The sequence below is a fragment of the Phacochoerus africanus genome, chromosome 7 (genome assembly GCF_016906955.1).
Source record: "Phacochoerus africanus isolate WHEZ1 chromosome 7, ROS_Pafr_v1, whole genome shotgun sequence".
Classification (NCBI taxonomy): Eukaryota; Metazoa; Chordata; class Mammalia; order Artiodactyla; family Suidae; genus Phacochoerus; species Phacochoerus africanus.
Window position 1 is genome coordinate 8,484,695 of NC_062550.1, and position 26,153 is coordinate 8,510,847.

A 26,153-nucleotide genomic window follows, 5' to 3' on the forward strand; every position below is an offset into this window, starting at 1 on the left:
GTATTTGAAATGAGTTTAGAGGAGTGAAAGTGATGGCGACCGCATCTAAGTGTGCATCTAAGTGTGTGAGGCGTGTGGCGATATATACACACCGGGTAGCAACTCACACAATTCCTGTCCTGGGATCCTCTTTAGGGAGCTCATATGAATCAGTCCTCTTTTTCCCTCTCTCGGTTTTCTTTCTTTTCATACCCAACTTCAGATGAACCTACCTGAGAGCAAGCCCTAGCACTGAGTGTTGATAACAGCGTGCATCCAGATATTTGGACCATGGTTCATAATCAGTAGATATTTCTATATCAGACCCACCTTAAGTTTTAAATCTTTTCCAGCCCTTCAAGTCCCTGTATTTGTAATAATTTATTATTTGTATGTTATATTTCAGGGACTTCCTTATATTCTAGGTACTTGGTTGATATTAATGAATAAAAATTGTCAGAGAACCCCAACCTGATGGAACCTACATTTTAGTAGTCATACAACTGCTCTGGAAAATCACTTCTTTTATCCCGCAAGAAATTTATTAAAATTAGGTTGCTGTCTAAGATAGTGATTTTCTTTCATGGGTCTTGTATAGACACTGGGCTAAGAGACATGTTTCATTGGGGGGAGGGAGGCTTTTTTTGTAGCTGGAAGTTCTGTAAGGATAGACCAGTATGATGTGGCATATTTTCTCTAGTTTATCTTATAAAAGATGAAAGTTTGAAGGTGCTAAAAATATAGTGGTTTCAGAGACAGATAAGTAGGTGAAGGGAGAAATATTTAAAGACAAGTTATTTGAAGCTTCCCTTGCCTTGGCTTCAGTGAGGAAGAAAGAAAGAAGACAACCACCAAGTGACTAGCACATCAGTCATCGCTTGGGTGTACTTTAAAGAGGCAGGATGGAAGCAGAGAGAAAAAGTAGAGAAGACTAAGAGAGGTCTGTTATGCCATTAAAAAAATCCACTTGTTAAAAATGCAGTAAATTTGGAGAAGTATTAAGATGGCGAAGGAGTTAGACATGGCGCTCACCTTCTCCCACAAACACATAAAAAACACAGAAAATCCATATACATGTAGAACGATTCTCACAGAACATCTACTGAACTCTGGCAGAAGATCTTAAACTTCCAAAACAGGGAAGAAACCCTCCACATAACTGGGTAGAACAAAAGGGGGAAAAAAAGAGAGAGAGAAATAAAAGGAATCAGGATTGGACTAGCACTCCTGAGAGGGAACTTTTAAAGAGGAAAGGAACCCACACCCTGGGAAGCCACTGAACCTACAGGGAGATCAGCGAAGAGGGAGGGACCTCAAAGTTGCAGAGGAAAGTGCAGCAGCTGGACTGAGGAGGGCAAAGCAGAGTGAGAGCCACGCAGACCATCTGTACCTCTGCCCCTGGACACCAAAGCCCTTGGACACCACAGCCTGAGATGCTCAGGCGGGGGCTGGGTGCAGAGACTCAGGCTCTGGAGGTCAGTTCCAGGAAGGGGACTGGGGCTTACTGTGTGGAGACAGACCGAGGGACTAGGGAGCAGTGTGCCATGGTCTGGGGTGCTGTGCACCACAGCCAAGGGAACCTGGGATGAGGTCTGGGGCTGCAAGAGAAGCAAGGCACCATTGTTGGGGAGGGTGAGAGGAGGAGGGGCAGACCGCCATAGAAACATCTTTCCCGGCACACCTAGGAACTCTCAGAGGGTGGGGCACCTCTGGCGCAGGCTATAGGTGGCAAGACACCATTTGCACAGACAGGGCGGTTCTTGTGAGGGCTGCGGGTGGCTGGGCACCTTTTGTGTGGGCTAAGGGCAGCAGGGGACTAAGCGCAATGGCACATCTTTTGTGATCTACTGGTGGCGGGGACAACCACAGCAGTCATCTCAGACACCTGAGGTGGACGTGGCCCGCCACTACTTGGGGTCTGTGAACAGGTACCACCTGCTGCCCCAGGCACCTCAGATGTTGGCAAAGAAGAGGGCACTGCAACCGAGCACCACCCATTGTTGCTCTCACTCCCCTGGGAACACACCTGCCCTGCTGCTGCCAAGTGCTCCAGCCACCACTTACACCTGCCTGATCACTGTCACTTCCCAGGGCCCTGCAACTAGGAGTAGCCTGCACCACCTTCCTGTGGGTCCTTGCCGCTGCCAAGGACCCAGCAACCAGGCACTAGCTACGAGCCCTGCACGTTGCCTCTATCTCCCTGGAAGTACGCACCGCAACCTAGAAATAAAAAGTAAGCTCTCACAAAATACCCAGGGGTTCTCATGCATATAAATAGCCCTTCAAGATTGTAGTAGTTTTTTCCCCTAAACTCACAGAATAAGAACGATGTAAGCAAAATGAAAAAGCTCAGGAACCATTCCCAGTTAAAAGAATTCACCTGAAGGAGCAAAAAATGAAACAGACCTCTGTAGTCTAACAGACAACGAGTTCAAAAAGGAGTTAATCAGAGTTCCCGTCATGGCACAGGGGAAACGAATCTGATTAGGAACCATGAGGTTGTGGGTTCAATTCCTGGCATCGCTCAGTGGGTAAAGGATAGAGCATTGCCATGAGCTGTGGTGTAGGTCACAGATGCAGCTCGGATCTAGCATTGCTGTGGCTCTGGCATAGGCTAGTGGCAACAGCTCCGATTAGACCCCTAGCCTGGAATCTCCATATGCCATGAGTGTGCCCTAAAAGGACAAAAGACCAAAAAAAAAAAAAAGGTTAGTGAAAATTCTTATGGAATTGAGAACAAATATGAAGGAATTAAGAGAAGATAATGAGTAGTGATGCAGATTACTTTAGAAAGGAGCTAGAAAATATAAGGAGGAGCCAAGAGAAATTAGAAATTTATTTGCAGAGATGCAAGCTGAGTTAGTCACTGATGAGCAGAATGGATAATGCAGAGGAACAAATTAGTGACTTGGAAGGTAGAATAATGGAAATCACCCAATCAGGACAGCAGACAGGAAACCAAGTGAAAAAAGTTACTTTTTTTCCCCCAGCTTTATTGAGGTATAATTGGCAATAAAATGTCAAACAATTAAAGTGATGGCAGAGTTCCTGTCCTGGCACAGTGGAAATGAATCTGACTGGGAACCATGAGGTTGAGGGTTCGATCCCTGGCCTCACTCAGTGGGTTAAGGATCTAGCATTGCTGTGAGCTGTAATGTAGGTCACAGATGCAGCTCGGATCCCTTGTTGCTGTGGCTGTGGCGTAGGCTGGCAGCTACAGCTCTGATTAGACCCCTAGCCTGGGACCCTCCATATGCCACAGGTACAGCCTTAGAAAAGACAAAAGACAAAAAAAAATTTTTTTAAATAAATAAAATACCCCAAGACAAATGATAATGAAAACATGATCATTCAAAATCTATGGGATGCTGCAAAAGCAGTGCCTAGAAGAAAGTTCATAGCAATTCAGGCCTTCCTCAAAAAAATTCTCAAATCTACAACTTAACCCACCACCTAAGAGAATTAGAAAAAGAAGAACAAACAAAAACTAAAGTCAGTGGAAGGAAGGAAATCCTAAAAATCAGGAAATCAATAAACTAGATATTCGAAAAACAATAGAAAAAAATCAATATAACCAAGAGCTGGGTCTTTGAAAGGGTAAACAAAATTGACAAACCTCTGGCCAGGCTTACCAAGAAGAGGAGAGAAAGAACTCAAATAAAATAATAAACGAAAAAGGAGAAATCTCAATGGATACTGCAGAAATACAAAAAATCGTAAAAGAATACCATGAACACTTATATATGCTAACAAATTTGACAACCTAGGAGAAATGGACAACTTTCTAGAGACATTCAGCCCGCCAAAACTGAATCAAGAAGAGATAGATCAATTGAACAGATCCATCACTAGAAATAAAATTGAATATGTAATAAAAACACTCCCCACAGACAAAAGTCCAGCACCAGATGGTTGCATAGGCAAATTCTACCAAACATACAAAGAAGAACTTACACTCATCCTTCTTAAATTTTTTAAAAGGTTGAAGAAGAAGGAACACTCCCAAAGACATTCTATGAAGCCACCATCACCCTAATACCAAAACCAGATAAAGATCCTACCAAAAAAGAAAATTATAGGTCAGTATCTTTGATGAATACAGATGCAGATATTCTCAATAAAATTTTAGCCAACCAAATCCAACAACATAAAAAAAGATCATAACACAATGACCAAGTGGGATTCATCCCAAGTTCACAAGGATGGTTCAACATACACAAATCAATCAATGTCATTCACCACATTTACAAAAGAAAAGTCAAAAATGACATGATCATCTCAGTAGGTGCAGAAAAAAGTATTTGACAAAATTCAACATTCATTCATGATAAAAACTCTTACCAAAGTGGGTATAAAGGGAACATATCTTAACATAATCAAAACCATTTATGACAAACCCACAGCCAATATAATAGTCAATGGAGAAAAGCTGAAAGCCTTCCCACTAAAATCTGAACCAAGACAAGGATGCCCACTCTCACCACTTTTATAGTAGTGGAAGTCCTATCCACAGCAATCTGACCCCCCCCCCCAAAAAAAAATCCAAATTGGAAGAGAAGAGTTAAAATTGTCACTCTATGCAGCTGACATGACACTATATATAGAAAACCCTAAGGACTCATGAACTGGTCAATGAATTCAGCAATGTAGCAGGATACAAGATTAACATTCAGAAACTGGTTGGATTTCTGTATACTAACAATGAAATATTAGAAAATAAATACAAAAATATAATACCTTTTCAAATCATACCCCCAAAAATTAAATACATAGAAATAAACCTGACTAAGGAGGTGAAAGACTTATATGATGAGAACTACAGAACATTAATCAAGGAAATTAAAGAGGATTCAAAGAAATGGAAAGATATTCCATGTTCCTGGACTGAAAGAATTAGTATTGTTAAAATGGATATACTATCCAAAGCAGTTTACAGATTCATTGCAATCCCTATCAAATTACCCATGACATTTTTCACAGAACTAGAACAAACAAACCAAAAATTTATATGAAACCGTAAAAGACCCAGAATTGCCAAAGCAATATTGAGGAACAAAAACCAAGCAGGAGGCATAACTCTCCCAGACTTCAGACAATATTACAAAGCTACAGTAATCAAGACAATGTGGTACTGGAATCAAAACAGACATATGGACCAATGGAACAGAATAGAGAACGAAGAATTAAACCGAGACACCTATGGCCAGTCAATCTTTGACAAAGGAGGCAAGAATATAAAATGGGAAAAAGTTTTTTCAGCAAATGGTAGTGGGAAAACCTGACAGCTGCATGTAAATCCATGAAACTAGAACATACCTTCACACCACACACAAAAATAAACTCAAAATGGCTTAAAGACTTAAACATAAGATAAGACACCCTCAAACTCCTAGAAGAAAACATAGACAAAACATTCTCTGACATCAACCTTACAAATGTTTTCTTAGGTCAGTCTTCCCAGGCAACAGAAATAAAAACAAAAATAAGCCAGTAGGACCTAATCAAACTGAAAAGCTTTTGCACAGCAAAGGAAACCATAAAAAAAGCAAAAAGACAACCTATGGAATGGGAGAAAATAGTTGCGAATAATGTAACTGACAAGGGCTTAATCTCTAAAATCTACCAACAATTTATACAACTCAATAGCAAAAAAAAAAAAAAAAAAAAAAAACAAACCAACAACCCAATTGAAATAAGGGCAGAAGACCTGAATAGACATTTCTCCAAAGAAGATATATGGATGGCCAACAGGCACATGAAGCTCAACATCACTGGTTATTAGAGAAATGCAAATCAAAACTACTATGAGGTACCACTTCATACCAGTCAGAATGGCCATCATTAACAAGTCAACAAATAGCAAATGCTGGAGAAGGTGTGGAGAAAAGGGAACCCTCCTTCACTGTTGGTGGGAATATAAGTTGGTACAACCACTATAGAAAACAGTATGGCAGTACCTCATAAAACTAAATATAGAACTACCATATCACCCAGCAATCCCACTCCTGGGCATGTATCTGGACAAATTTTTCATTGAAAAAGATACACGCATCCCTGTGTACATTGCAGCACTATTCACAATAGCCAAGACATGGAAACAACTTAAATGTCTATTGACAGATGAATGGATTAAGAATATGTGATATATATACACAATGGAATACCACTCAGCCATAAAAAAGAACAAAATAATGCCATTTGCAGCAACATGGACACAACTAGAGGCTCTCATACTGAGTAAAGTAAGTCCAAAAGAGAAAGACAAATACCATATGATATTATTTATATCTGGAATCTAATAAACAACACAAATGAACCTTTCAATAAGAAAGAAACAAACTCATGGACTTTGAGAACAGACTTGTGGTTGCCAAGGGGGAGGGGGAGGGAGTGAGATGGACCGGGCGTTTGGGGTTAGTAGATGCAAACTATTGCATTTGGAGTGAATAAGCAATGAGATGCTACTGTATAGAACAGGAAACTATATCTAGTCACTTGTGATAGAACATGATGGAAGATAATATGAGAAAAAGAATGTGTGTGTGTGTGTGTGTGTGTGTATGAGAGAGAGAAAGAGAGAGAGACTGGGTCACTTTGCTGTACAGCAGAAGTTGACAGAACATAGTAAATCAATTATAATTGAAAAAATAGGAGTTCTCGTCATGGCTCAATGGTTAACAAATCTGACTAGAAACCAAGAGGTTGCAGGTTCGATCCCTGACCTTGCTCAGTGGGTTAAGGATCCGACGTTGCCATGAGTTGTGGTGTAGGTTGCAGATGCCGCTCGGATCCCGTGTTGCTGTGGCTGTGCTGTAGGCGGACAGCTGTAGCCCCAATTAGACCCCTAGCCTGGGAACCTCCATTTGCCGAGGGAGCGGCCCCAGAAAAGGCAAAAAGACCAAAAAAAAATTATAATAGAAAAAATAAAAATTTTACAAAATGCAATAAATTCGAAATAGAGATTTTTCAGGTTTTTTTTTTTTAATAGTTCTTATTTGTTGTTTTACAGATGTTGTGCCTGTTCCCTCAGAAAAAAGCCCATCTCTGCAAACAAATGTGAGTTTGGACAAGAAATCAGAGAGCACCATTACAAATGCTGTCATAGAAAACCCTTTGCAAACGCCTCTAGAAAAGCAGTCTGCTGCAAAAAGTTTTGAAACATTGACGGCTTTACCAGCATCTCGGTCAGTGAGTAAAGAAGACTTCATTAGCTCTCATTTAAGGATATCAAAGTCAGATTCTACTTTCTATAACCAGGGCTCTGTGGAGACACTCTATGTCTCTCCCTCATTCAAAACATTTGACCCCGTGAAAGAGACAGCAAGCAGTAAGGACCCTCGGAGACCAGCCCAGTCCAGCGTGGCTCAGATAGATGATGAAAACCTCAAGACCTTAACCACACTGGGTGAGTCTACAAACAAACGAGCACAAGCCAAAAAACCACTTTTGAAGTAATCTTCTTTTCCTGTCTCTGCTTTTTTTCTTCTGTTTTTTGTTCCCTCTTTTGACTCTTTGTCCGTTGGTATTAGAGGTACTTATCAATAGGAAAAGTGCCCCTTCTATTAAGGAACTAAGAGCAGTTCATCACTGTGGGTTACAGGTGCTTGATTGAAGCACAAGTTCTGAGCAATTTTGATGCAGAAATTAGACAGAACTAGCATTAAATAAGAGCTTCCTGTTAGACATTTAGGCTACTTATTAAAAAGCTGCATGAAAAAATTGATTATTATGTATATTGGTGGGGAAACACACACACACATTTGAAAGAGAACATAACCTGTGTGTGTTTTCCCTTTTTTAAAAAAGCTGAATACTGATTTTAAAAACGTAATGTAATGGAGGAGTTCCTGTTGTAGCGCAGTGGAAACAAACCCAGCTAGTATCCATGAGGACACAGGTTCAATCCCTGGCCTCACTCTTTGGCTTAAGGATCCGGCATTGCCACGAGCTGTGGCGTAGGTCACAGACTCGGCTTGGATGTGGTGTCGCTGTGGCTATGGCATAGGCCGGCAGCTACCAGTCCTATTTGACTCCTAGCCTAGGAACTTCCATGTGCCACAGGTACAGCCCTAAAAAGAAAAAAAACCCAAAAAAAACAAAACAACAAAAGCGATGGAGAATCTCTTCCTCTTTCCTTCTTTTTTTTTTTTTTTTTTCTTTTGCCCTCAGCACGCAGAAGTTTCTGGGCCAGGAATCGACCAAGTCACAGCATTGACAGTGCTGGGTCCTTAACCACTAGGCCACCAGGGAACTCCCCCTTTTCTGTCTTAAAAAACATTAAGAAGGTTGTAGTATTGTTTAGATTGGATGATAAAGGATAAAGCTAGTTGAGGGAGTTCCCTTTGCGGCTCAGTGAGTTAAGGACCTGATGTTGTCTCTGTGAGGATGCAGATTTGATCCTTGACCTAGCTCAGTGGGTTAAGGATCCTGCGTTGCTCCGAGCTGTGGTATAGGTCATGGATGCGGCTCAGATCTGATGTTGCTGTGGCTGTGGCAAAGGCAGCAGCTCTGATTCAACCCCTAGCCCAGGAACTTCCATATGCTGCAGGTGCAGCCATTAAAAAAAGAAAAAGAAAAAAAAAAAAAGGATAAAGCCAGTTGAGACTGCAGGTCATTGGCTGTCAGTTATTAAACCCTACCTTTTATAATTATACTTTCTTCTGTAAATCAAATTAGTATAGAATTATCTGCTTGCTGGTACATTTTTCAAAGACTAGTTTATTGGTTCTTATGTATAATAAAGCTTACTAACTCATATAAAGTTTTTAATATAAATATTTTAAACTGACTCAAATTCAGGTCAGAAGTACAATATAAACACAAACAGTGGGGGAGTTCTCCTGTAGTGCTGTGGGTTAACAATCTGGTATTGTCATTGTAACGGCTTGGGTCACTGCTGTGATACGAGTTCAGTCCCTGGCCCAGGAACTTCCACATGCCTCAGGTGCGGCCAAAAAAAAAAAACAAACATACATACATATATGCATATACATATATATATACACACAACAAATATATATATATATATATATATATATATATATATATATATATATATATATATATATTCACAAACAATGGAAGCCAAAATGTTGAGGTTAAAGAAATTTATCTTGGTGCTAGTAAGGTCAGTAATAATAAAAGAATCTCTTCCTGCTCTTTCTAGAATTCTTTTGAATTGAGGAGCTTAAAAATGAAAGTGATTCTTGGTTTTGTCACCAGCTGAACTTTTCTGCTGAGACTGCTGATGGGGAAGCCAAGTAGTACTGGTTATGATGGCCATGATAGCTTATGTTCATGGCTGTCCCCCGGGAAGTAGTTATTTTGATTCCTCTCTTCCACAAGTACCACAAAAAGAAAATTGAAAATAACTTTAGATCACTGCCTGTGTACCAATTTTTCATTATAAAAATTAGCAAGAAGTCCTCTAAAACCGGTGAGCAAGGGAAGACTTGATTCTGCTTCTCATGAGGTTGATAGCATTAGTCTAATCCTCCACCAAAAATGCTGGTTAATGATGGAAAGCTTATAGAAGTCATTGTAAACCAGCCAGGGTAGAAAACACAAGATGGATCAGGATCCTCGGGAAAAGGATTCTGATGTTGGGATAAGAACTATATATAATTAGTCTTCATACCTGATCCCTGGTGTAGAGCTCTTGAAACCCTTGTCATTTCCTGATAGATGAGAGAGAGGGGAACATATTCTGTTGTTCATGATAAGCCCTTTCAACCCCACCGCCTGACCTCTGGGGAGAGGAGAGGGCTGGAGCTTGAGTTAATCATCGGGGGCTAATGATTGGATCAATCATGCCTACATAATGGAACCTCCATAAAACCCCAAACAATGGAGTTTAGAACTCTTCCAGGTTGGTGAACACATAAAGGTTCTGGGAGGCTGGCATGACCAGAGAAGGCATGGCAGCTCTGTGCCCCTTCCCTGTACCTTGCCCTATGCAGTTCTTCCACTTGGCTGTTCCTGAGTCATATCCTTTATCATAAACCAGTAAAAGTAAATAAAGCACTTTCCTGAGTTTTGCGAACCATCCTAGCAAATTAGCAAACCCAAAGAGGGGACCACGGGGTCCCTCAATTTCTAGCCAGTAGGTCAGAAATGGAGGAGGCCTGGACTTGCAGTTGGTGTTGAAAGTGGGGAGCAGTCTCGAGGGATTGAGCCCTGGGGTCTGCACTAACTCTGAGTAGTCAGTGTCAGAATTGAGTTAAATTGTAGAACGCCCAGCAGGTGTCCACAGAGCACTGGAGAAATCCTTCATGTAGAAAACCCACACATCTGGTGTAAGAAGTGACACGAGTAGAGTAGGAAACTATTTCACATTTAGTTGATCCCACATTCACCTCAGTTTTCCCTCTTGTATCATTTGCCTATTAGCAGAGCTGGATAATAGAAGCTGAGGGAAAATGAGAAGCCTGGGCTCTCCACTGTCTCACTAAACTTGGAAGATCGGTTTGGAGTTTGGGGCTTCTGTGGTGTGAGGGACTCACGGGGCCAATATTCTAGAGCAGAGGGAATCTTAGATAAAATGTCCACAAGCCTTTGTGTATTTCTTATGGTTACATTGATCTGCTGCTAAGCTGCTCATGTTCTGGATGAGATGCCAAGACACTAAATGGGGAGCAGCTCCTAAGAGGCTAACAACCTAAGCAGAGATTCTGATAATCTTGTGATGCTAAGAGGCAGAGATTGGAGTTCAGGATATGCTGAATTATAGGGGCTCTGGTAAATACTCCATGCTTGCTGCTGGGACTTCTAACAGGCTATATACTCTAAGCATCAGAAGTACTCTCTAGGAGTAAGGACAGGCCAGGAATAGAACAGCCAAATGCTGAAACCCAGCTTCAACTAGAACAAACTGATTGCCTCGTATTCCATCTGTCTTCTAGAAGACAATGAAATCCTTTTTTTGAGAGCCGCTACAGTTTTAGCCATTCAACAAAAAAAGTCCAGGCAGAGAAGGACTGGAGCTCACCTTCTCTCATAAAAGCAACAAAATTACAACCAACTGCTGCAAATAAACTGCAAACTATCAAAAAAAGTTACCCTATTTCAGAAGACAAAAAGGAGGTCACATCACGATGGTAGGAGGGGCAATTATGGGATATAAGCAACCCCATATCTGCCAAGTGGGCAGCCCACAGACTGTAAAGTAACTGTATCACAGAGACTCACCTAGGGGAATGAGAGTTCTGAGCCCCACATCAGGTCCCCACACCTGGGGATCTAGCATTGGGAGAAGGAGCCCCTGGAGCATTTGGCATTGAAGGCCAGTGGGGCTTATGTGCTGGAGCTCCATGGAACTGGGGGAAACAGAGACCCCATTCTTGAAAGGTGCACACAGGCTTTTATGTGCACTGGGTCCCAGGGCAAAGCAGAGACTCCATAGGAATCTGGGTCAGACCTGACTACAGTTCTTGGAGGATCTCCTGGGAAGACATGGGGTGACTGTGGCTCGTTGTGGGGGAAGGACATTGAAGGCAGAAGTGTCGGGAATAATCATCAGTGTGAGCTCCTCTAGAGATGGCCATTTTGGAAAAATCTGGCCCCACCCCTCAGTGCTGAGAAGCCCACCTATCAGCATACAGGCTGCCTAAAGACCCCTTAGGCACACAACTGCCTCTAATCTCACCCAGAGACAAAGCCCCACCCAACCAGAGGGATAAGAATCAGCTCCACCTACCAGTGGGCAGGCACCAGTCCCTCCCATCAGGAAGCCTACAGCAAGTGCCACCCCCACCCCCCACCAGGGTGGTGGACAGCAGATGCAAGAGAGGCTACAACTCTATTGTCTGCAAAAGGGAGACCACACCAAAAATCTATACAAAATGGAAAGGCAGTAACTATGACTCAGATAAGGGAGCAAGAAAAAAAAACCAGAAAAACAGCTAAGTGATCTGGAGCTTATCAACCTCCATGAAAAAGACTTTAGACTGATGATAGTGAAGATGATTCAAGACATTGGAAATAAACTGGAGGCAAAGATTGATAAATTATAAGAAACACTGAGCAAGGAAATACAAGATTTAAGGATTAAGAAGCAGAGATGCAAAATACAATAGCAGAGATAAAAAATTCATTAGAAGCAACCATCAGGAGTTCCTGTCGTGGCACAAGGGAAAAGAATCTGACTAGGAACCATGAGGTTGCAGGTTCGATCCCTGGCCTTGCTCAGTGGGTTAAGGATCTGGTGTTACTGTGAGCTGTGGTGTAGGTCTCAGATGCGGCTCAGACCTGGTGTTGCTATGGCTATGGGTGTAGGCCAGCAGCTGTAGCTTCAATTCACCCTCTAGCCTGGGAGCCTCCATGTGCCATGGGTGCAGTCCTAAAAAGCAAAAAAAAAAGTAACCATCAGCAGGAGGCAGAAGAACAAATAAGCGAGCTGGAGGACAGACTAGTGGAAGTCACTGATGTGGAAGAGAAAAGAGGAAAAAAGATTGGAAAGAAATGAAGACAGTCTAAGAGAACTCTGGGACAACGTTAAACACAGCAACATCTGTATTATAGGGGTATCAGAAGAAGAGAGAGAGAAAGGGCCAGAAAAATACTTGAAGAGATAACACCTGAAAACTTCCCTTACATGGGAAAGGAATCACTCACTCAAATCCAGGAAGCACAATGAGTACCTTATAAAATACACCCAAGGAGGAACACCCTGAGACACATATTAATCAAACTGACCCAAACTGTAAGACAAAGAAAAAGTATTGAAAGCAGCTAGGGAAAAGAAAGAAATAACATACAAGGGAATCCCAATAGGTTATTGGCAGATTTTTCAGCAGAAACCCTGCAGGCCAGAAGGGAGTGGCATGATATACTTACAGTGATGAAAGGAAAAAACCTCCAACCAAGATTACTTTACCCAGCAAGGCTCTCATTCAGATTTGAAGGAGAACTCAAAAGCTTTACAGACAACAGAGTTCCTGTTGTGGCACAGTGGTTAACGAATCCGGACTAAGAACCATGAGGTTGCGGGTTCGATCCCTGGCCTTGCTCAGTGGGTTAAGGATTTGGTGTTGCCGTGAGCTGTGGTGTAGGTCACAGACGCGGCTCCGATCCTGCATTGCTGTGGCTCTGGTGTAGACCGGTGGCTACAGCTCCGACTCAGCCCCTAGCCCGGGAATCTCCATATGCTGCGGAAGCAGCCCTAGAAAAGGCAAAAAGACCAAAAAAAAAAAAAACAAAACAAAACAAAACAAAAAAAAACTTTACAGACAAGCAGAAGCTAAGAGAATTCAGCACCACCAAACCATCTTTACAACACATACTAAAGGAACTTCTCTAGGTGGAAAAGAAAAGGCCACAACTAGAAACAAAAATATTCCAAATGACAAGTCTCACGAGTAAAGGCATACCTATAGTAAAGGTAGGAAATCATCCACACACAAATATGCTACCAAAATCAGAAATCATGAGAAGAGGAGAGTACAAATGCCGGACACTGGAGATGCACTTGCAATTAAGAAGCCAACAACTTAAAACAATCTTGTATATATATAGACTCTTATATCAGAACTTGAGGGTAACTGCAAACCAAAAATCTACAATAGCTACACACACAAATAAGAAAAAGGAGAAAACAGACAATAGAAACAGACTCACAAATAATCTAGAGGTTATAAGATAGGTACTTTAAAATAATTATGATTAATAAGATCAAGAAAACAGAAGGAAAGATGGGAAATTCCATCAGAATAGAATCCTACTATCTATAAAAAAGAATCACGGAATTCCAAAGTTGAAAAGTACAGTAGCTGAAATGAATACCCTAAGGGTACTGTTCAATTGACAAGGCTTGAGGTGTCAAGAGAGTTCAGGAGTTCCCCCATGGCTCAGGAAGTTAAGGATCTGATGTTGTCAGTGCTGTGGTTCTGATTACAGCTGTGGTGCAGGTTTGATCCCTGGTCCAGAAACTTCTACATGCCATGGGCCCAGCTAAAAACAGAAGGAGAGTTTGGCACTGGCAGAGAAGCTAGAAAGTTATGAGGGAAACCCTGAAAGTCAGGGAGACTCAGAAGGAGTCTCATATTGCAGTAGAACTGCCATATGATCCAACAATCCCATTTCTGGGCATCTGTCCAGAGAAGACCGTATTTCAAAAAGATACATGCGGAGTTCCCGTCATGGCGCAGTGGTTAGCGAATCCAACTGGGAACCATGAGGTTGCGGGTTCAGTCCCTGGTCTTGCTCAGTGGGTTAAAGATCCGGCATTGCCGTGAGCTGTGGTGTAGGTCACAGATGCGGCTCGGATCCCAAGTTGCTGTGGCTGTGGTGTAGGCCGGTGGCTACAGCTCTGATTCTACCCCTAGCCTGGGAACATCCATATGCCACAGGAGCGGCCCTAGAAAAAAAAAGGCAAAAAGACCAAAAAAAAAAAAAAAAAGGTACATGCATCCCGGTGTTCATTGCAACACTTTGTACAGTAGCCAAGACATGGAAGCAACCTAAATGTCCATCGACAGAGAAATGGATAAAGATGATGTGGTACATATATACAATGGAATACTACTCAGCCATAAAAAAAGAATGAGATAATGCCATTTGCAGCAACATGGATGGATCTAGAAATTATCATGCTAAGTGAAGTAAGTCAGGCAGAGAAAGAAAAATATCATATGATGTCATTAATGTGTAGAATCCAGTGAAAAATAATACAGAAGACCTTAGAAAAAAGAAATAGACTCAAAACATTTTTAAACCAAATTTATGGTTACCAAAGGGGAAACGGGCAGGGGGAATAAATTAGAGGGCTGGGATTGACATATGCACACTACTGTATATAAAATGAATAGATAACGAGTATAGCACAGGGTAACCCTACTCAGTACTGTGTATTAACCTATGTGGGAAAAGAATCTGAAAAGGAATGGAGATATATATATGTGTGTGTATATATATGTAATTACTCTGCTGTAATATACATATATATTATATATATATATATTACTCTGCTGTACACCTGAAGCTAACACAACTTTTGAGTCACTTATACTCCAAGAAAATTTATCAAAAATAAATTAGGTGACTTCCACCTAAGTTAAGAAAAAAAAAAAAAAAAGGAATCCTGTATTCCAGTTGTAAACTCTGTCCAACCCAAACCCTTGACTGGCTGTTAAATTATCTGTGTAGGGGAAGACCCCACCCCCACCCCCACCCAGTGAACCTGGTGCAAAAATAGAAAAGAAAAAAGAAGAAAAAGAAAAAAATGATGAACACTCGAAATTATAAATACATAGATAAATATACAATACTATATATTTCATTTTTAATTCTAATTTTTTAAAAAAATGACTGTTTAAAGCAAAAATTTTAATAATATATTTTGAGTTTTAAAACATATGGGAATGTAACATGTATCACAACATAGCACAAAGAATGGCTAAATTGCATAGTTGTTAATGGCACAGGTTCTGGAATCAAACTGCCTGGGTTTATAATCGCAGCTCAACTGCTGATTGTGTGACCTTAGGTGAGGCCCTGACCTGTCTGCCCACCCGTGTCTCAGCTGCAGAACAAGAGTAACGATGGCGCTAGCACAGGGCATCGTGGGGATCCCACAGACCAACAGGGTTTAGAGGGGATCTCGTGCTCGGAAAGTGTCATATAAAAGCTTGTGATTACTACTCCAATGTCCGTATTTTCAGTTCCGCTTTTAGAACTCCAGGACCCCTTAATATCTCCTCTGGTTATCGCAAAAGTATGCAGGAGTTTCTCATTTATTCTCAGGAACAGGTAGACTCCTGTCCTCTCAGAAAGAGCATTCAGGCTGAGGAGTAATACAGAGCTCAACTAAACAAAGAGACTGTGGGAAGCTCCACGTCATCCCCCATGGAGCAGCCAGGGTGACCTGAGGACCAGCGCTTCCCACAGAAATACTCCCCACGGCCTGCTCCCCATGTCCCTAAAGGTCAGGTAGCCTTCGGGCGGGCCCTGTGCCGTCTAGCTTCTGCTCCTTCAGCAGCCTGTGTTCTTTCCTTTTGTCGGGTAAACCCGGCTGCTTCCTCGCCTTTGTCCCCTTGTTCCCTCTGACCAGAACCTTCTGGTCTGCGCCTTCACCAGGTCGCTTCTACTCATCCCTCAGAGGCCAGACCCCCAACTTCGTGCTGTGTTAGCATCCTTTCTGGCACTGACTGTCATTCTAATCACCTATAGTGGCATTTGCATTAAGTTGTTCAATGTGCCTGCCTCCCACCCAAGTGGAACGTCGGCTTCCTGAGGGAGGGACCTTCTGTGCCTGTTTATTATCGTATCGCCAGCACCGGCCACAGTGCCTTGCACGTAATGCATACTCAGTATTTAATAAGTTAGTTAAAAGTAGCTTAGTAAACCTTGGATACAGGGGTTGCCGTCATGGTTCAGTGGTTAACGAATCCACCTAGGAACCATTAGGTTTCAGGTTTGATCCCTGGCCTCACTCAGTGGGTTAAGGATCCGGCATTGCCACAAGCTGTGGTGTAGGTCACAGACACGGCTCGGATCCAGCGTTGCTGTGGCTGTTGTGTAGGCCGGCGGCTACAGCTCTGATTGAACCCCTAGCCTGGGAACCTCCATATGCTGAGGGTGTGGCCCTAGAAGAGGCGAAAAGACAAAAAAAAAGTGTGCGTACAGCAGTAATAGAGGAATATACAGAAAATTAAGCCAGGACAGGTGATGAGGAGCTATGTGTGCCAGGTTAAGAAGTTTGCACTTGGGAGTTCCTGCCGTGGCCCAGTGGTTAACAAATCTGACTAGGAACCATGAGGTTGCAGGTTGGATCCCTGGCCTTGCTCTGTGGGTTAAGGATCCAGCGTTGCCCTGAGCTGTCATGTAGGTTGCAGATGCGGCTCGGATCCCGCATTGCTGTGGCTCTGGTGTAGGCCAGCAGCTGTAGCTCTGATTAGACCCCTAGCCTGGGAACATCCATATGCCACAAGTGTAGCCCTAGAAAAGGCAAAAAGACAAAAAGACAAAAAAAAAAAAAAGGAAGTTTGCACTTGACTTTGAGGATAGTGTACATCACTAAAGTTTTTAAGCCAAGTGAGTGACTTGGAAAAATGATTTATGTCAGGGACTACAGAGGGAGTGGGAGAAACCAGAGACTGGGAACAGGTCAGAGGCTGTTGTGGAAGAGACTAAGACTGGCCGGCGAGGCGGGCGGAGGAGCTCTCGAGATGGAGGCGATCTGGGGGAAGCAGCAAGGGGCTCGCAAGAAAATAGCTAAGGTGATGGATCCTGGGATCCTGGATTGGACAAGAGCCAGGAGGGCACTTACAGAGTTAGAGAAAATAGACGGATCATTGCACCTGTTGTTTCAGTGAGACCCAGGTGTAGATGTACTAAAAGGAATATAAAAGGCTGGAAGTGATTGAGAAGAAAAGTAATCTTGGAAAATAAGATTTCAGAGTCAGGGAGTTCCTGTCGTGGCTTATCCTTGACCCTTATCCTTGGAACTTCCATTTGCCATGGGTAAGGCCCTAAAAAAAACAGGAAAAAAAAATAAAAGGATTTCAGAGTAGGGCAATTGTGAGTGATGACATGTCGTAGGGAAGACTTAGAGGAATGGCTGAGGTCTCTGTGGCTGAGGAATTCAAGAAATGGTGAGGCGAGGATGGATGGCCAGTCTCCATGGACACTGGGTGACGAAGGATAAAGAAGATGGCACCTATTTTCTGGTTTTATTTCAAGAGGTATTTGTTTATATGAAGGGTCCAGGCCTGATGTTATAAACTTTTTGGAGATAATGAGCTGGGCAAATTAAAAAATACTTGCACACACACACATTTTAGCAGCCCTCAAATATCAGGGAGTCTGTGTAAGGTAGCTGTGTAAGCAGCAAGGGACTTGAAAGAAAATAGCTAAGGTGATGGATCCTGGGATCCTGGAATCCTGGATTGGACAAGAAGGGATCCCAGCTACCTAATACACTTCAGTATTTTTACTGAATGAGAGGGATAGATTTGCTGTTGACCTTTTAACGCTAAGTAACTCTGTTCCCTAAACAGCCCATTCCTTCTGCTCCTCTGTTGATTTATCTGAGCCCAAACTCTTGTTTTAGGTCATGCATACTAAAAGGAAGAAGTAGCTAGTAAAAACTTAGAAGCCAAATCTAGTGGCAGGCAGCTTTCTTTATATTTTCATAAAGCACCTTAGGGTAGGTGTGTTAGACTGCACTGGGTCTTACTTTCTAATTTTTGAGGAAGGGGAAAAAAAAATCTGTCTGTACTTTCTCATGTTGGGATAGTGGCAAGCATTCTCAGTGGCTTCATCCTTTCTTTCTGTCTCATGGGTTCCATTTTTTTCACTCTGGATTTCAGCAGTAATTGTTCTTTGTAGTTGATTTCCACTTTACCTTTGCTGCGGAGAGAAACCAAATGTGACACACATACACCAAAGACTCATTAGCCCTACCTTTTTCTTTTTGGCTATAAAAGCCTTCAGGGCTAAAACAGTTAACAGATTCCCCAAAAGAAACCAGGAAAATGCTAGAAAACAGTTCTGCAGACCGCCTCGGCTAACTCTGAGCTTCTGGCCAGGCTTGGTTCAGAAGCACCAGAAGAGCCTTGCTGGGCAGGATGGCTTATCACACCCACCAGAGAACTCACAGAGGTGCTGCCCTGCCTCTCCCCCACTCGGCCCCAGCAGCTCTTCTAGCTGTGCAGCTCCTGCCTGCTTTTGTGCAGACAAAAGACACACTGATTTGATTTTTTTAATTTAGTGAACCAAATTTATGCTTCGTAGGTAAGTGAGAAAACTCATCTTTAATTCAATAATCCAATTTTCCCAGTAAAAATGTAGCATAAGTGACTTATAATCACTTAACATTGAGGCAGATTTATTAGCATTTCTCTCTTAACCCTATGTTGCTCCTAAATCTGGTTCTTTTATGTAGCTTATTTATAATCATAATAATTAAAATTTCAAATATTACATTAGAAAAAATTGAGATCCGGTCATGTACCATAAAATTTTACACCCCTTTAAATAAAGTGGACAACTTAGTGTTTTTCAGAATATTCTCAAGGATGTGCGACCATCACTACTAATTCCAGAATATTTTCATCACCCCTAAAGTCCTGTACACATTAGCAGTCACCACCACCCCCCAACCTGCCACCCTGGCAGCTACTAATCTACTTTCTGTGTGGATTTGCCTGTTCTGGACATTTCATATGATAGAATCAGACAATATATGGCCTTTTGTGACTGATTTATTTCACTGAGCATCATGTATTCAAGGTTGATCTGTGTTGAAGCCTAAATCAGTAGTTCATTCCTCTATAAAGCTGATAATATTCCAATGTATAGATAAGCACATTTTAGCTATCCATTATCAGCTGACAGACATTTGGGTTGTTTCCACCTTTGGGCTATTATGAATAATTCTGTTATGAAGATTTCTGTAAATGTTACATTTTTTAAACTGCAGAACAAAATCAGAATAGCTTAAATCACGTGTGTAGTTAACTTGACAGCCTTTATGTAACAGCCAGGAAGGCTGAAAGAGATGAACTGGAGAATGGAAAAAAAAAAAAAAAACCCTCTGTTATACAGGAAGCTGTTTGACCAAAGACCTGCTACTAGCAGAAAGATTTACATTGATGGCCAAAGAGAGCTTTTAAATATTTCTAGAAATGTATTTGTCACTTTATTTTTGCAATCCAGCACTTCTAAGTTTAAAGTTGTATAATAATTAACAGCTCCAATGTTATTCAGTGGTATAGAAAGTTAGAGATGACACACCAGCATTTGGAATAATTTCATCAGTGTTCTCTTCAAGCAAGCTCAACACTAATTAGCACATGCGTGTATCATACAATGAGATTTTTAAATACCGCCATTTACTGCAGCTTATTTGTAATATTTGCTGCATTTCAGCTCTGGTGGGTCAACTGTAGGAAGAGGATGGTTGTTAACCAATAACCTGGGTAGTGAGCCAGGGAAGGGTCCCCAGAAGGGCGGGGACATGCACCCCGAAGTGCACTGTGCAGTGTCTGGTGCAGCTGTGGCGTGTTTGGAAACAAAAGTGAATTGGCGCCCAGCAATTAGAGATGAAGTGGGTTTTTATGAGCAAAAGCATCATCACGGAGCCTTGGAATCAAAGCTACAGAACTGTAAACAGTGATAAGCTATTTACTTGGCAGTTGAAGCCACGAAGCAGAAGAGAGGTGGGCAAACAGTAGGAAGCATTGATTCTTAAACCGAAGCTCACATCAGAAACACCTGGAAGCTTGTTAAACCCCCACTTTCTGAGCCCAGCCCCCCAGTTTCTGATTCAGTTGGTCTGGGGCGGCCCAAGAACTCCATTTCTCACAAATTCCCAGGTGCTGCAGCTTCTGCTGCTGGCTCAGGCCCCACACTTTGAAAAACACTGGCCTGAAGTTAAATAGCAGATATTAATCACATCATGCTTACGTGACTATCATAGCTGTGTTATCTTTAAATACATAGCATTAGATTAATATTTAATTCAAATATTATTTTCTCCTGGCCTTCTTAGAGTGTTCCTCATGAAACCATCCTTTCTGACCAGAGTGAATTATTTCTAGAATAGATTCTTAGTGCTCTAACATGTATGTTTTGTGTCCTAGAATCTTAGAAATCTCACCAAGGCTGTATAAGTTCTGTCACCTGATGTGTTGATCTTACCTGAAACATTCTTGCTAAATGATCATCAGGCTGTGCATGAGCTCCTTGAGTATCAAGAAACTCCCTACTTCCCAAAGCAGCTCATTTCATGTGTGGAAAACCATGGCTATGACAGTTTTTGGAGTTCCTGCTGTGGCGCTGTGGGTTAAGGATCTGCCTGCAGAGACTCGGGTCACTTTGGAAGTGCGGGTTCAAGCCCTGGCCCGGGAGCTTCTGTGTGCTGCAGGTGCAGCCATACAATAAATTTTTTTTTAAGTTTTCTTCTTTTAGGGAAGTTCCCTTCATGGCTCAGTGGAAACGAATCTGACTAGCATCCATGAGGCCTGGATTCCTGGCCTTGCTCAGTGGGTTAAGGATCTGGTGTAGGTTGTAGATGAGGCTCAGATCTGGCAATGCTGTAGCCATGGTGTAGGCCAGCAGCTACAGTTCTGATTCAACCCCTAGCCGGGGAACCTCCATACGCCTCTGGTATGGCCCTAAAAGGATTTAAAAAAAAGTTTTCTTTTTTTAATTGGGATGAATTCTTATTTCTTTCACCTATTAACCCCGGTTTTGTGCACAGTATGAGAAGTGGAAGGCCACTGTTACTAAGGTTTTGTGGTTATCTTCAAATAACTAAAGATAGCCTCTTACTCTTTGTCTCACTGTCTCTTTCTGGGTAAAGACTTGCATACCCATTAACTGTAGCTTATGTATCTCTATATAAGGAATGGTTGTCATATCCCCTCACCGTCCTGGTTGCCTGCCTTCTTAATTTTATGCCCAGAATTTAACATAATTCTTTTTTTTGGGGGGGGGGGATTGGCTTTTTAGGGCCGCACCTGCAGCATATGGAGGTTCCAGGCTAGGGGTCCAATCGGAGCTGTAGCCTCCAGCCTGTGCCAGAGCCACAGTAATACAGGATCCGAGCCGAGTCTGCAACCTACACAGCAGCTCACAGTAACACCGACCGGATCCTTAACCCACTGAGCAATGCCAGAGATTGAACCCGCATCCCGTGGATGGTAGTCGGGTTTGTTAACCGCCGAGGCATGACAGGAATTCTATAACGTAATTCTATAGCAGAATAAAAATAATTCTAATGTGGTAGAATGGTGTGGACATAGAGCTTAGTAAGTTAGATGATATGCTTTAATATCAGAGCCTTGAATTTGAATCTCATCTCTGCCCTTTTTTAGCCTAGTGATTTGGGGAAAGTTTTTTTGCCTCTTTGAGATTCCTTTGCCTCATGTTTAAAATGGGGATATAAAACCTACTCCACATGTTATTGAAGGTGGTGCTAAGTAAAGAGAATTAGAAAATAGCTATTTGAAAAGCAATTAAATCCCTCTACTTCTTCTTCTTGCCAAACGAATAAGCAGTTGCCCTGAATATTCACCCACTCACAACCTGGCAGAAGTCAGGAGATTTGTTTTCTGGAGAAGGTAGATGGAAGGTCTCTGAAATGAGAGATGCCAGGTAGAGCTGAGTGTACAGGTCCTCTAACAACCCATACAGGGTTAAGTGGCCGTATGCAAACCAAATGCTGAATGCAGAGAACCCTGTCCCTTTCTCTGCTAGGCTCCGGGCACACTGAGAGCCGGAGCTTTACCCTCTAGGCAGGGGAGAGAAAAACTACTCTCACAAGAACCTGTACCCTTCAGAGGGAAAAACCAAAGATATTGACATCTCTTCCCCAACAGATGACCTACCCAAATAACCGTATGCTGAAGCCTAGTGTTGACAAGTCCCACACTTACACCCAGGGCTTCCAGCCAACTTGTGATCCTTCATTCTCGATCGTAAGCAGGCAGCCAAGGGCACCAGACATCTGGAAGAAACCTCTCACATGGAACGTTGAAACAAGGGGTGAGAGGATATGTTGCACCCATGAAATAAGGACAGGGTGTCCTAAAAAGAATTTCTGAGAACCCTCCAAAATAGTTCTTGGAAGTTAAAAATGTAATGGTAAGCAGAAATGAATAACTCAATAGGATTGGAAGGAGAAGTTGACAAAAATCTTTAACGAAGCAGGGCACACAAAAAAAGTAGGAAAGGTGGGAGAGGAAAATAGGAAGATGAGAGGGCTAGTCCAGGAGATACGACATCTGAACAAGAGGAGGGTCAGAAAGAGAACACGGAAAAAAACACGAGGAGAAAATAATTGATTAAAGCAGTCAAGAAAAAATTGTAGAGCTAAAGGAAATGAGTTCCTGATTAAAAGTCAGTGACTTTCAGGGAATGGAAAAGTCATCCTCAGGGCATACAGAGAAACTTCAGAACACTGGGGACAAATAAGAAATTCTGTGAAACTTCAGAGATAAACCAGCTAAATATGGTTATATACAATGAATGGAATGGCTCACACTCCATTCACAACAGCAACACTGGAAGAAGCAAGAAGGCAGTGGAATTTTTCCCTTCACTATTCTGAGAGAAAGGATTTCCAACCCAGAATTTTTTACCTAACCACAGTAGCATTAAGCCTAAGGGTAGAATACGGACATTTTCAGACATGCAATCTCAAAACCTTTACTTATGCATCGTTTTTCAGTGAACTGTGGGAGAACGTGCTCCTCCACCATGAGAGCAGACCAAGAAATAGAAAGACTCGGGATCTAGAATACAGGAGGATGGCGAAGGGCCGTGTCAGCAGACAGCTGTGAGTGTAGCTCCGAGTGCAGCAGTGTGACTCCGGACCTGGATGTGCTGAGGCTTCGGCACTGGCACGTCCATTGTGTCATGTCCCTCTTTTTAATCCATGGATAGAATGTCTGGATAAGCCTGACCTAGATTCTTAAGTGTGCTTGTCTTGTCCTGACCGAGTGTTAATAAAGTCCCTACTTTCCTTTTCATGTCCTGCTACTGCATCGGCTGAGGAGACTCATCCCCCTCACCCCGCCAAATGTATTATGATTGGAATTTTTCCTGAGAACTGAGGATGGGCCCAGAGAGCTTTGTAGCAGAAAATAGAAGCTGCCTGCCCTGGCCGTATTTTTTACAGGAGGTTCAATTTAGTGTAGAAGAGCGTGAATATGTAAAATAAAACAATAGAGATAAATCATGTGTACTAAGTAGTAAGCATTAATTTCTCTCTTCTATGACTTATAATGAATGTTTGTTTGTTTTAAGTAGCAAGTCCAGAGTTAGTTGCAAAGACTTTAGCAGTGGATTTTGCCAATTTTACCACCTAATGCATAAATGAATATAAATAGACATTCCGAAGTCTCCGAAGAAAAAGTTTTCTGTCTAAGAAAGTTTGGAAAACACTCGACTAAATTACTGTTGGTTCTTAAACAGCAAGGGTTTGAACCGTGTGGGTCTACTTATATACAGCTTTTTCAATAAATCCATGACATGGTACTGCACAATCCGAGGTTGAGTGTCTTTGATTCAGAAGCGTGGCTGCGGAGGCCCAACTGAATTTTCAAATGCGCGGAGGACTGGCGCCCCCCAGCCCCCATGATGTTCAAGGTCAGCTGGACTTAGATTTCTCAGAACCTTAGCTGTGCCAATGGACACGCTTACTCTCCTGCAGGAGACGCAATATGCAATTGGCCGGTCTTGTTAGACTTTGAAGTTCTGTTCTCACAAAACACCTTTTCACATCCTGAGAAACAGTGATCCCAGCAGTGTGGGAAATAATGGTTTAGAATGAAGTGTGAAAAAAGACATTTAATATGGTTTTGCCTGAAAGGAAGTTATAAATGTTATCAAATCTTTCATTTTTTGGAGAATAGGTTTAGAATGCTTGTTATTTTACATACGGCTTCTTGGTGAAAACAATAATTATATACGTGTGCTACAGCGTCTTGGATCTCAGATGGACTGGGCTCAGTCTTGACTCTATATGACCACTGAGAGGAAAAGGATCAGTTTTATAACTTTGGGGTACTTGTGGCTTGTTGTTCATTTTGCCGTAGTATTCTCTGTCGGAAAAACGAAGGATGAAGGAATCTAAGTTACAGGTTCCTCCAACTTTCTACTGTAAATGTCAATCTAAAATGCTGGCCGTCGGTAGAATAGGGTGCAGTTCTCTCCTCATTTGGCATCCCCGATAAACGTGGTATAAAAAGATGTTGGGCAGGGTCAAGACGAACGTTGAGAATTCTATTGTAGGCTCATCTCCATAGGATTATTGATACATAACACAGCTCTAGATTTTTCTTTGTTTCCTGCTTTGGGTTTGTTTGGAGTTATTATGACTATTTAACATTTAAATTCTGAGTAGTCTATTTACATTGAGACCAGATAGTATTTTACATCATAAAATTATTTGTGCGTTGCATCATTTTCCTCTCTCATTTATGCATTTTAGTTTCAACCGCCTCCGAGGGAACCGCCTCCTTTTCTACTTTATCGGTGTCATCTCCTGATTCAGCCTCTCCAGAAAAGTCTGTTCATCCCTTACCCCCAGTTTCGGTCAGACCTTCCTTCTGGACTCTGTTCCATCAACAGTCTTCTTCTGCCTCTGTTAAAGAAAAGACGGCCGGGGTCCGGCACCCTTTAGCTCCTAGGGGCCCACTGTCCTCTGATGAAGAAGAAATGGACAACGTCGACCTCCTGGAGATTCTTCCAGACAACTCTGATTCTGCCAAAAAGAAGACAAGTCTTATTTCTAGGAGTAATTGGGTAGAGTTTTCCACCCAAAATGTAGACCCTTTCGCCTCTCTGTCCTGTTCTAGTTTTCAGGCAACCCAAGACCTGCCTAGGGAGCCTGAAGCAAATAATTCCACTAACGTTCTTCTAGGGGAGGTAAAAAATGCCATAGTCAAATTACACGAAGATCTGAGCATGGTGATACGAGAGCTTAATGTCATCAATAGCCGTCTGGTAAGCATGAGTGGGACTAGCCCACAAGTAAGCAAGTCTTTGCAACTTCCCCAGGATTCTGAGGGGGGATCAGAGCAAGTCTAACAACTCAGGAGTCATTTTTGACAGAGCTGAATGTAGCATCACCTCCCAAAGCCTACAAGGTTAACCTTTTTAGGTCACCATGGCAAAGCAGGGTGAAGGTTTGTTTTTTCCCTGTCAGGTTTATTAAACAAGTGTATTTCAAACCAATAACTTCATCTGGATGGTTTATTTTTTAAAAGAGAAAAGGAATCACCTTGATAATATTTTCAGATCTAGATATCAGTTCATTTGAAACTGAGGAGAATTCCACTCTTCCAGGCTCTGTGCTTTACCTCAAAATACATTAAGCATTTCAGAAAGTCATGGTAAGACTTCACACTGTAAATGACTGTTCTAGAGCTTTTTGGATAAATTGGCTGTAGGAAGCCCTTTGTTTTCCATCTGTGTGGAGCTTAATTGTTAACAAGCCTTTGCCTTGACTTAGGAGAACTGAGTCTGGGGTGTACATGTCACAGGTTGTCATGTCAAGTTTCAGGTTCTGCACACCAAGGGCCAGAAATCTTTCCCTTCCTGCAGATGCCACAGTTGGTTGGGAGTTAAGCTGTGACAAGCAAGACATGCAACAAGTAGGACACATGGCTTTTGATTTGTTGTTGTTAAAGTGTATTGCACAGTGAATTTAAATGTGTATTTTTTCTCAT

At 42.1% G+C, this 26,153-nt stretch overlaps 1 protein-coding gene across 1 annotated transcript in view; it reads left to right on the forward strand.

The window, feature by feature from the left end:
* ENTHD1 (ENTH domain containing 1) overlaps positions 1-25,512 on the forward strand; it is a 96,788-nt gene extending 71,276 nt beyond the window's left edge. Inside the window, exons 5-6 of the mRNA XM_047785696.1 lie at positions 6,989-7,384; positions 24,914-25,512. Of these exons, the coding sequence (XP_047641652.1) occupies positions 6,989-7,384; positions 24,914-25,512 (995 nt within the window). The remainder of the gene's footprint in view (positions 1-6,988; positions 7,385-24,913) is intronic.
* The last annotated feature ends 641 nt before the right edge of the window (positions 25,513-26,153 follow it).